This window comes from Acanthisitta chloris, unplaced genomic scaffold (assembly GCF_000695815.1).
Source record: "Acanthisitta chloris isolate BGI_N310 unplaced genomic scaffold, ASM69581v1 scaffold16419, whole genome shotgun sequence".
NCBI classification, from domain to species: domain Eukaryota; kingdom Metazoa; phylum Chordata; class Aves; order Passeriformes; family Acanthisittidae; genus Acanthisitta; species Acanthisitta chloris.
The window spans coordinates 96,028-108,334 of NW_008692168.1; the positions used below are offsets into that span (position 1 = coordinate 96,028).

The following is a 12,307-nucleotide window of genomic DNA, read 5'->3' on the forward strand; positions in this document are numbered from 1 at the left end:
CTGTTCTCCTGCTTAAAATGGTTTGCATATTCTTTTCAGCACTCCCTGAATGGGATACAAAAATCCAAAATGCCTTTCTGCCCCTCTATGACAGTTTGTTTTGGGAATGCAAGGCGAAAGGAAAGCCAAGTCCTTCCTACAGCTGGCTGAAAAATGGTCAGCCCCTGGTGCCAGAGGTAAGGCTCCTGCCTTGTTTGCTTTCTTTCTCAGCTTTTTGGGTGGTTTTCTTGTGATTTAGTCATAACATTCATTTCACAGTACATTAATCCAGTGTCCAAAAAGTAGGTAAAGATTAATATATCGAACTAAATAGAGCAGCACCAATTTTGCAGCACAAAGCCTCAGTTGTTGGACTTCATCTTTGCTGGAAAAGTAGACCAATGTGGTCTTTGAGGTCCCTCCCACCCGAACCACTCTGTGATTCTATGAAACCAGTTAACACTGATACTCATATTCTGCTGGTGCAATGTAGAGGAATAACAGACTAAAGAAAACCATAGGAAGTTATAGGGGAAAGGTGAATAAGTGAAAAATGTCACTTACAGGGAGAAGGATGATGATGTGGAATGGGTAGTAGTGAAGTGGGAGGAGTGCAGGAGGAGAAGGGAAGTCAACTGGAGCTCAGACACTTGAGAAACATGCCCAGCTGCTGAATTAGGCAGGTCTGTGAGAACCCAGCTCCCAGGCAGAGCCACTGCACTGTGCTGGCCAAGCTTTGGCACATCCAGCCTCCAGCCCTCCCTCGCTGCAGCCTCCTGGAGAGGGACTCCAGTGGCAAGGGGCTCTGTGCTGCCTTTGCATGCTGCTGAGGCCAAGCCTTGCCCTTTTGTTTTGTTGTGCTAAGCATCTATTCAGCCTCTCTCAGGCATAAAATGGAATGGCTCATCTCAAATGCATTGGTTGGGAGAAAAGAATGCAGTGATTAATTTCTGCCTAGCAAGAACAGATACAGACTAATTGCCACAGCATATGGGGCGAATTAGCACCTGCTGGGTTGCAGCACCAGCACTTACTTGATTTAGGAGGACTTACCTGAGGATGTTGGAGTGGGGTCCACCTTCACAGGATTTTCTGCTGGATTAGCCCTACACAGCCCCAGCCTGCACGGGGGGAGAACAGTCAGAATTTATTGCACCTGCTCGTTCTCTTCATTGCCACCACTCTCCAAGCAAGATTACCTAGTTTCTCTCTGTTTGCAGGGAGCAATGTTCAGACTCTGTCACTCCTCAATCGCATCATTTCAATAAAAGAGGCTAAAACACTCCACAGACACATTTTCAACAGCTTCCACTGTACTTACAGTGTAGTGTAAATGGAATTCTTCAGGCGACGAAATGCTGGATGCTATTGCTCAATGGACAAAATGGATAGTTTGGAGGTGAAAGTACAAGGGAAGTGTAATAAAATATTCAGGTTGTCACAGCACTTTGCTTGTTGGGTGTCTCACAGGAGGAATAACATCCAGATTTCACCTTGGTTCTGAGCACATTGTCTACTCTTTGTCAAACTTTTCTGCCTGAGCACCTAGCTGGTCATCCCAGCACTGTTCCTGCTGCTGTGCACAGTGTGCTGCATTCTCCTCTCTGTCTGCACAGCTCCAAAGAGCCAGCAGAGAACAGTGGGGAATGTGGGACCTGTGTGGAACAGGAGTGTTGCTTCAGAGGGGGGTTTGATATTCATGGAGAGGATAGGAAACAGCCTCGGGGGAGAACTGGGGATGCAAAAGGAAAGAGGGAAACGTGGGCTAGATATGAGGCAGAAGTTTCCCTGTGAGGAGCTGAGGCTCTGGCACAGGGTGCCCAGAGCAGCTGTGGCTGCTCCATCCCTGGAGTGTTCCAGGTTGGATGGGGCTGGAGCAGCCTGGGCTGGTGGGAGCTGTCCCTGCCCAGGGCAGGGTGGGATGGGATGATCTCTCAGGGTGTTTCCCACCCAGGCCATTCCGTGATTCCATGACATGTTTAGCAGTTCACAACCACATTTGAGACACTTGGAGCTGCTCATCAGGGACTGTGCTGTGTACCCTAACTATGCTCTGCACTCTCCTTTCCTGGCAGGAGAGCCAGGCTAAAGGAGCAGCATAATCACAGCAGTAATATCTGTTGTTCAGGCTTGCACTTGGTGCCTGAATTTATATTCCCTGTGGGTTTCTTCCAAAGTCATCTGTTTTGGGGAATGTGTTCTGTTCTCCTCTCGGTGCTCCACTTCGCAGTGAAGCTGTTATTGTCCCCAGAGGGTAGTAATTGTAAAATCACAAAATATTAAGCTTTAAGTTATGGTTGTAGCACAAAACAAGCTTTTTCCTACTTTCCCAAATAGAGCAAATAAAACTTCTTTTAATACACCAAATTTCCAGCTCTGATCCAAATTTACCTCCTGTGCAGTTTCCTCTGTTTCAGCAGAATTGCACTGAGGAAAGTGAGTGTGTACAGAAATCCAAGCTCTGAGCAGCTGCCTGGGGGTTTCCAATTGGAATTTGTGTTGGCTTTCAGCAGAGCTTTTGCAGAGCCTCGTTTTGCTGTGACTTGTGGCACCTCTGTGTCCTGTGGAGGTTTTCCCATCATCTTATGTTCCCATTATCAGATGGTGCTGGTGGGACCAGAGGGTTGGTGATGTTTCCCCATTCCCTCAGCCAGGGCTGAGGAGCTCAGGAGCTGTGTGGAAGGTGCTCCAGCCTCCCAATGTGCAGCAGCTGTACCTGCCCTGAGGTGGCTCCTTCTGTCTCATCTGCACAGTGGAGCAAACCCACAGCTTCCCAGCTCAGCAGTGCAGGGAAACGTGTGCCACAGCTGGAGCAGCTGGGCAAACCTGCCCAAAGCAATGCCTGCAGCCTGTGCCTGGAGTGCCTGAGAAGCTGCAGGAGCTAAAAGCTGACAAGAGCCACCATCACAGCAAAGATATGCATCATATTTTGACTGTATTTAGCTCCATTGCTCCAAGCAAACAGCATTTCTCCTTGGGAATTCCAATCAGTGTGATGTAGAGCGCTGGGGTTGGGCACTCACTGGCTCTGCCAATGTTCTCCCCTGTCTTTGCTTCCCCCAGGAGAGAATTGAAGTCAGCAATGGGACTCTGAGGATCCCTGTGCTCACTGTGTCAGACTCTGGGCTCTATCAGTGTGTGGCACAGAACGAGTATGACACTATCTATGCCAGTGCTGAGCTGCGAGTCTTGGGTGAGTAAAGGCCCAAAATGAGCAAGTTCTGCCTATAAAGGACTTTTCCATGGCAAAAAGCTGAAGTTAACGAAAGAAGAGATGAAATTCCTCCTGCCAGGTCAGGCCTGTTGCTATTTCTTTGCTGTTTGCCCTTCACCCACAGGCAAATGTGGTTTACTAGTACAATTCCATGACTTGTCTGGGAGAAGAATCTAATCCATGTGTGGCCTTTTTTATCACAAGTTTAATGAATGCTGTTTCTTGCTTGTTTTGGGTTTTTATTAGTTATTCTTCAGGTTTTAAAAGTCATGGCAGAACATGGGGGAAAGAAAAAAAAAACACAGAGAGGGCACACATGGATATAAACAAACAACAGAACAAGGAGTCTCATTAATGATTATCAGAGATGCAGATAAAAAGCAATTTGTTCTTATATTATAAAAGTATTTTGCTCAGCAACCAAATATTAGTGAAACCAGTAACACAGACTTTAAGAGCACAAAACTGTTGGACAATCTTGTGTTTTCTCCATCTTCAAGAGTGAATTTTCAACACATGGATATAAACAAACAACAGAACAAGGAGTCTCATTAATGATTATCAGAGATGCAGATAAAAAGCAATTTGTTCTTATATTATAAAAGTATTTTGCTCAGCAACCAAATATTAGTGAAACCAGTAACACAGACTTTAAGAGCACAAAACTGTTGGACAATCTTGTGTTTTCTCCATCTTCAAGAGTGAATTTTCAACTGAATCTACTGGAAAAATAAATGGATTTTCACTGTAGGTTTGTGAACAGAAAACCATAGTAAAACTGCTTGTGCTGGAATACTCTGCAGAGGAATCCAAGCAGCTGGATCAGGAGTGTGATGCTTATCCTGCTGGTGTAGGAACCTCAGGCACCTCATTCTCTGCAGCAGATAGACCTGTGTCTGCACATAACCCTCAGAAGAGGTGGTCAGACCTAGGCAGCTTCTAGGCAGAGTTGGGAAACAACATAATTAGAGATAAATAATGAATAAGATGCAATGAGTTCAATTCTTTGGTACATTTTTTGCTGTTAGATTTAGATGTATTTTTAATGTACTTTTTAATGTACCTTTTTATATGTACTTTTTAATGTACTTTTTGTGTGTCTTTTTTTTTTACTATTTGCTTTTTATATACATTTTTTATGCTAGATTTATATGTTCCTTTACAGAAACCCCCAAAGCAAAGCAATTCCTGAATTCACCAGCTGTATAACTCAGAGATAATTCAACAAGTTCATTTAGCACCGTGTCAGCTGCACATTGTTCTGCTCTTCTTCCCTCTCTGTTTGCAGCTGCAGCCCCTGACTTCTCCAAAAATCCTGTGAAAAAAATATCTGTTGTTCAAGTTGGAGGTGAAGTTACAATTGGCTGCAAACCCAGTGCTTCTCCCAGAGCTGTGATTTCCTGGAGGAAGGGCTCAGAGGTTCTGCACCAGGACAGGAGGTACTGGCCCAGGCTGGGTGGGTGTTGCCTGGGTTGGAATCCTTTGCAGCTCACAGGTGCCCAGCTCAGGGGTGGCAGGGTTTGGTGCCAGGTGCCTGTTTGTCTCTGGCAGTGGCCGCAGAGCTGGTGATGAGCAAAGCCCAAGCGAACCCACGTGGGCAATGGTTGTGTTCAGCAGCACTGAACTCCTGCAGGGCTCTCAGGGCTCACTGCTCCCCAGCACAGAGCAGGGCTGAGCCAGCCTCTGTGGGAATCAGCAGCAGAGCTGGGGGTACCCCCAGGCTGTGGCATAACTGCTTTGCAGCTGTACAGGTTGTACCATGAGCCACAGCAAAATCAGCCTCGTGTCCTGTCGCTCCCACTTGGGGCTTAGCCACTGGACCAGTGTGCTGGGACAGGCCTCACAGCTGCTTTGGGGTGGCACAGGTTTGGTGATGCCTCACAGCCTCGTGTGAGCTGCCACGAACCGACTGCACTGTGAGCTCCAGCAGAGTTTGGACAGCACCCCCAGGCAGTGGTGGGTCTGCCGTGGTGTCCTGTGCAGGGCAGCACTGGGTTCACTGGTCTTTGTGGCTCCCTTCCCACTCAGGATAGGCTGCAACTCTGGTATTACATTCCAATGCCACTTAAATGGTAAAATATTAAAATCAGAGTGTGCTACTGCCATAAGTTGTGAGCGTTGCACACAGCATCCAACCCTGAGGACATTTCCATCTACAAATGGAGACAGATGGATGAAATAGGCAACAGTGGCTAAGAACTTCAGTCCTCAGCATCTCTCTCAGCTCACAAACGTAACAGCAATGCTGTCTTATCACATTCTGTTTTCAGGCTTTGAGCATGAGAATCAGTAATTCATAAAGCTCCGGAAACTGCAGAGCAGATTTTGCACACATGGCCAGGAGCTCCAGGAGGTTAGTTTGGGTCACAGAGGCTTAGGACAAGTATAATTCACTAAAACATTCTCCCAAAGTGTGATGAACAAGAGAATTTCCTTTTTGCCATCCTGAAGCACAATACAGATACAAGTAAATTAGAGAATTGCTGAAAGAAATTGCAAATCTGAATGGGAATTTTATTTCCATTTTAACAGCTCATGAGGAAAAATATTTTTCTAACTAGTTCAGTCAAATCTCTATTTGTATTTTGATTTCATTTTGATTATCTTGTCTGTTCAACAGGCAGAACTAAGCCTAGATCCTGAGTTTCCACTGCTCTGATATTCCCCCTCTGAGTTAATACACAAACATTTACACACTGTATTTACTTGTGCTTCTGTATTAATTTACCAACAATAATTCTAAGCACACTGTAATTTTTGAGCATCCCAGAAGGTTCCTGCTGCTCAGCAGGAGTAAACAACAGGAGCAGGAATTGCAGAGGGAGAGAGTGGTTAAGCTCTCTGCGTGCACAACATTATTACCAGTGTGGCCACTGGTGCAAAGTGGAATTTATGAGGCTTTTTTTGATTATGAAATGACAAAATAGCTAATGCCATGGTTTCAAAGGAAGGAAAATAAATCAGCTATCCAGTACTTACGCAGAGATCTGTTTGACAGAAAGCAAAATGAAATGAGGGCTTGGATGGCTGTAAAGTACATGAGTAATTAAAGTGCTAAAATTACATGTATTTTTGCTCATAAAGTAGAGTAGGAAACTGCTTTGCCTTCCTCCTTATATGTGATTAAACCCTGACATGTCACTGATTATTATATTTTATTTTGCCCAAAGTTGTCCTTATTTTTACTCCCATTTTATTGTGCTGCAGTTATGATCTGTATGGACTCCTTTACTAGCCTTTTGTAAACACTTGCTTGGGCTATAGATGCTAAAAAAAGGGAAATCCCAATCCCTTGGGTCCTGCCAGCCAAACTGTGGTGGGCACACTGCTAAACACGTCAGATCAGTTGGAATGAGTAAGAGAAACTCCATCTTTTGTTACAGAAACATACAACTAAACCGATTCCACCCCAAGGGAGGAGAATATTCTTTCTTTTTCACCTTCTTCCTTTCACTCATGACAGCAGGTTATTCCTGAGAGTCCTGAGCACTTGGTGGCTGCTGTCCCTGAGCTTTGATGTGACAAGAGATCTCTGCTTCCTATTGAATGTGATTGTAAGCACAGAAAGAGAATTGTGCTGAGCAAGAACAGCTAATTAATGCCTTATCCATATCAATGGAAGCAGCATTAAATATTGCTTTTATTGCACTTCCTCTGGTTATTTTTTATATCAAGCATTTTCAAGCTTACAAAGCTGCAGTATTTGGCCTCTGCTATTTGAAAAAACAGCTTGAAATGTCTTGAAGTGTATTTTGCTGCATCTTCTCCAGAGTTCAGCAGTGAAGGTGCTGAGCCCTCTGTCCCCTCTCAGGGCACAGTCTCCTCCAGTCCCTCTTGTCTCTCCATCTTCTCTGGGGCTCAAACACATCCTGGCCCAGATTTGTGTAAAAAACGTCCTCACACTTGAAGCACGGACACATTTTCCCTCAGAAAATGCCCAAATCGATCCCTCTGTGCATTACATGGTGACACAAAGCCTGGCCATGCCTGTGCTGGCTGTGCTTCTGTTCTCAGTGCTCGTGGCCTCTCTCTATTGAGTGTTTTGGCTCCAAATGGTCAGAAATAGCTGCAGTTCACCCCCAGGGGCTGGGATTGCTCTGTGGTCCCTGCTCTGGCCACCTCAGAGAGGGAATTCAAGGTGAGCAGCTGCAGGAATCAAACAGAATTCCCACAGGTGTCTCATCCTGGCTGGATTTACCTGACCCTCAGTCAGCTCACCTGGACCATCTGGCAGGACAGCTCCAGCTTCAGTTTGGGGCAATTAACCTCTTCGTTTGGGTCAAAGTCTTGAGGGATGAGGTTTTGGGAGCAATACTTGTCCAGTGGAGAACTCTTTGAACAGGTTTTGTTTGCCCTTTGCTGGCTAAGTGCCTCTTTTGCTGTGGGTTTTAGCTCAGTGCAGACCTGAAACGCAGCAAAGAAGAAGCTTCATGCTCCCAACTCCCTCCCAGTGGAGTCTGACACAGAGAACAGCTATTTTCATGTATGTCGTATTCTCAGTGTGTGCAATGGGAGTTTTCTTCATCTCACTTCTCTCTTCTCTCATCTTTTGCCCACTGAGGGAAAGGGAGAGGAGAAGAGAACGATTCCTATCTTAAATAAAACAAGTACTCAAGTCTAGACACTGATCTCATCTCAAATGTCTGTCTTGGTGCCTGCAGTGCATTCAGGATCAGGACCCTCATGGCAAACTTCCTTCCTAAAAATTCCCTTTGATTGAAGCATTTTACTAACTGGGAATTGGCCCTGGTTCTGCTTTGCCAGAGAGAGGTGCTATTCCCTCAGCATGAGCTGAGGATCCCCAAGCACTGCAGTGAATGCAGATAAACATTCGTGATTCACTTCACTCAGAATTTAAATGAGGAGAGCTGAGGGAAAACTGAGCAATGAGGAAGGCTGAAAGAATGCATTACTCATATACAGCACTTCCCATGCATTAATAATCAGTAATAAGCAAATATTCATAATTTAGATTGGGTTTGGAGGGAACTGGGCAAGAAATATGTTTAGGGATCAATAAAATATGATCACTACTTGTTGGCTCCAAGACTTGCTTGTAGGACACAGTTCAATCTCATCTCTGCCCTCAGTAAAGCTGCTCCTGTGGCACACTTGGGTTTGGGGGCTGCACTCCAGTTACTGCCATTTCTCAGTGAGAGATGGGAGCATCACTGAGCACTGACATGAAAAGCTGTTTTTCAACGCTGTGCAACGAGAACTGAGCAGATGTGGTGACTGAGTGGGGTCTTAGAGCTTCCCCCTGAAGCCTCAGACTCAAGGAGGTTCTTCTGCTCCCAGATGAAACCCCAGGACCCAAGAGGTTTCCTTAACTGCAGGTTGGGTCTGTTCACAGCTGTGTGTTGCTCTACCTGTCAGTCTCCTGGGCAGGACCTTTCTCCTACCACCTTCTGAGCACCCCTGGCCACCATCTGCTTCACCTTCCCCCTGCTGCTCCACTGCCCACAGACTCCACAGCCAGGAGTGTTCTAACACACTGCAAACCTTGCTGTTATTTGGGGAAAAAATGTGTCTGTGAGTGGGCTTAGATGAATAGATTATAAAGATAATTCAGCCTGGAGGAGGCTGAGGGGAGACCTCATGGCTCTCTACAGCTTCATCATGAGGGGAAGAGTAAGGGCAGCACTGACCTCTGCTCTTGGTGACCAGTGACAGGACACAGGGAATGGCTGGAGCTGTGTCAGGGGAGCCTTGGGCTGGAGATCAGGACAAGGTTGTTCCCCCAGAGGTGTTTGGGCACTGAACAGCTCCCAGGGCAGTGTCACAGCCCCAAGGTGACAGAGCCCAGGAGTGTTTGGCCAATGCTCTCAGGGTCATGGTGTGAGTCTCAGGGATGTCTTGTGCAGGGATAGGAGTTGGACTTGATGATCCTTGTGGTTCCCTTCCAGTTCTGAATATTCTGTGATTATTTGGTAAACAGGAGAAGTTCTCAATCCACTGATCAAATACAACACACACAATATATTGTCTGTGAAACAGCATTTCAGCTTGAACCAATTTGAGAAGAAATGTGTCAAGGCAGTTCAGCAAACTTCAGTGAAACATTTCAATTACCACAATGTCAAGGCTGTTGGTTTAGCTCCCAGAATATCCATTAGCTTTAAAAATAAAGAAAAAAAAATCTGCTTGGGGAGGAAGCAAGACAAAATGGATGGAAAAACCCCAAATTTGCACTAGTCTGCTAACAAAGCAGGAGATTGATGGCACTTAACTTTGCTTTAGCTGAAGTCACTATGCAGCCTAAGGAGCAGTGACTTTTCCTTGGCAGGTGCCTCTATCTCAAATGAGCCACCTAACTTTGCGATGAGCAAAGCTGAGAGAAGAAAACCTCTCCAGAGTGTGAAAACCTTCTCCATCTGTACTGAAGTCAAACCTGATGAGCAGCAGAGGCAGAGAAGCTTTGCTGGCCACACTGCTGAGTGCCACAGCCACCCTGCTTTGGGCACCCACTGTGTGCACAGGGAGTGCAGAGATCTGTATGCAGGGAGCAAGCTCCATATAGAATCTATTTTCCTTGTGCTATTCCAGCCCTTTCCATCCTATTCCCAGCTCCCTCCAGCCCTGCAGCAGGTGAATGGCAATGGGATAGTAATTTCACTATTATTTTATGTTTTAAAGCTGGTTTTTGAGGCCTGGATTAGGGGTGTCTCTGGTTTGATCCTTATTGCTCTCCTACCACGAGGAGCTTTGCAGAGCTTTGATGAGATGCCTTAATCCTTCTACCTGCTCAGGTCTGTGTGCTTGGGAAGGAGTTCACCCCCTATTTTGTTGTTTAAGTAGAGCACTTCAGGTGTGGGCAGCAGCAGTCAGAGCCATTCCAGCTTGCTCAGCCACCAGTGCTGTAAGTAAACAGGAATATAAATGAAGCCTTGTCTCTTGAGGAAATTCCAGTTTTGCTTAGGGAACCAATGGAATTGATTCCACATCTGCTAAATTTGATTAATCACCTCAGTTCCTCACTAACAAATACATTGATGGGACTCAAAGGCACAGATTTACCTGCCTGTTTGCAGTGCTAGGGCTGAATGTACATATTAAGACATGGAAACTGCTACAAGCAGGGCTTGGAGCAGCCTGGGCTAGTGGCAAGGGTTGGAACTAGATGATCCTTAAGGTCCTTCCAACCCAAACCACCCTGTGATCCCGTGAAAACCTGAGACTGCTGTACAGGATTGGGTTTCAGCTCTCAGGCCACATTGCTATGGCAGATCTGGGGCCAAGCAGACAAACCTCACCATGAAAGCTACCTGAGAATATCTATGCTCAGATGAAGTGGCCTCAGTTTCAGAGGTAACAGGAAAGAGAGGATTGAACAGACTAGGTATAATGCATTTATTGAGTATTTACCTGCTATCAGCAGTGGTTTCTCCATTTTTGGCACTGGTTGTAGCTATTTTCCTGTGCTTCCTCTGAATACTGTCCCTGAATCCAATAGGAACATCACACACAGGAATGATCACCAAACGATCCACAAAACTGGTGATATTGGCACAAGAAAAATTTTCCAACTAAAGGGTTGGCAGAAAGTACCTCAGACTGGCCTGAAGTACCTTCAGGCTTTCCTTCTTTGTGATTCTGATTCTTTCTGCCTTCTCCCCCATGCTGAGGGTGAAGACAGAGGAATGGAAAACACAGGAGTGAGAGATGAGGAGAGAGACATAAGGAGGAGGCAGAATCAGCACAGATGATGGGAAGAAAAAGAAAATATTTTCTTTTTCCTTCTTTATCTGATTTCCCTTTGGTTTTCCCCCTTTCTTCTTTGTCTGTTCTCATCCCATTTGAAGCCAGCCCACTGCAGAGCGAGGAGAAGGCAGGAGGGGACCCCCATTGCTACCTGAGCCGGGGAGGCACTGGCAGGCAGCAGCCAGAGGAGATTAGCACAGTGCAAGCCAGAGAAAGGGCTTTGCCTTCCTCTTCCCTCTCACAATGGCACAAGCCAATAAAGCTAATTTCCTCCTGTACTGCTGATTACTTAATGCAAGTGTTTAGCACAGCAGACAGGGTGAGCATGAAGGAAGCAGATGAACCATATGGTCCCATGTGTAAGGAAGAATGACAACCTGTGTGCTGCTGGATTTATTACAGCTTCCCTCTGCATGACATCTTTCTCATGCACTTTCCAATCGCTCCGGCTCAGCTCCTGGGGATGCCTTTCCAAGGGGCTGTCCTGCATGCTGAGGTGGCCCAAGCAACCTGTCACTCTTCCATGTCACAGGGAGCTGCAACAAAGCAGGGAATGTCAGTGCTGTGCCCTCTCTCCCCTCAGCTCCTGTCCTGTCCCTGCTTCATGCACATATCCTGATTGATGTTCAGGACTTGGTCCAAACGCAGCTTTGCTCATTGGAGTTTTTCCATGGACTTCAGCAGGCTGGGAATCAAGGTTCCTAATTAGGAGTTTGCACAAAAAATAATGAGAGAATGCAACCTTCTGTGCTTCTCTTCCAGGCCAAGTTGTACTGCCATGCACATCATTACTGCTGCTCTGTTCTGGGCTGTGTGGCTGGAGCACACACAAATGCCAGTATTGGATGAAAACCAGGCTGCACAGCCAGCCAGCTAAAGATTCTGATCCCCAGGGTTTCCAAGATAAGAGGAATATTAGATATAACAGATCAGGGTATGCTGGGGAGGTGATACGAACACAGCCTCAGAATATCCTGAGCTGGAGGGGCCACACAAGGATCATTCAGTCCAGCTCTCCACAGGCACAGGGACTGTGGCCAGGCATTCTGTGATGAGGAACAGCCTTCCAGAGAGGAGTGTCTGGGATCACTTGGGATGTGAAGGGTTGTGTGAGTGACAGCACAGAAACAGCACCTTGAAAATGTGCCTAATGCTTGGCCGATGTAAAGGGCTTGTGGGAGAATCCTAACACCTCTGGTTTAGCCAAGGGGGTTTATTACAAAGAAATGCTTCTGTTTCATTACTCCTTTTATTTGAGAGCTAAAATCTTTTCAGGCTTTCCGTGAAAGGAGAATCTGAGGAAGGAAAAGCTTCAGGGACACACACAAGTGGTAGAACATGACGCACAGTTTAAAAAGACATAACACTGCTCTGCTCTGTGCTGTTTTCAGCAAGGTGGGTCTGGGGCTCTGC

At 46.2% G+C, this 12,307-nt stretch overlaps 1 protein-coding gene across 1 annotated transcript in view; it reads left to right on the top strand.

The window, feature by feature from the left end:
- The window catches only part of LOC103809701 (contactin-6-like), a gene marked incomplete at its 3' end in the record, with an annotated part of 59,786 nt that overhangs the window by 39,989 nt on the left and 7,490 nt on the right, over positions 1-12,307 (top strand). Inside the window, exons 7-9 of the mRNA XM_009082558.1 lie at positions 40-176; positions 3,043-3,172; positions 4,482-4,632. Of these exons, the coding sequence (XP_009080806.1) occupies positions 40-176; positions 3,043-3,172; positions 4,482-4,632 (418 nt within the window). The remainder of the gene's footprint in view (positions 1-39; positions 177-3,042; positions 3,173-4,481; positions 4,633-12,307) is intronic.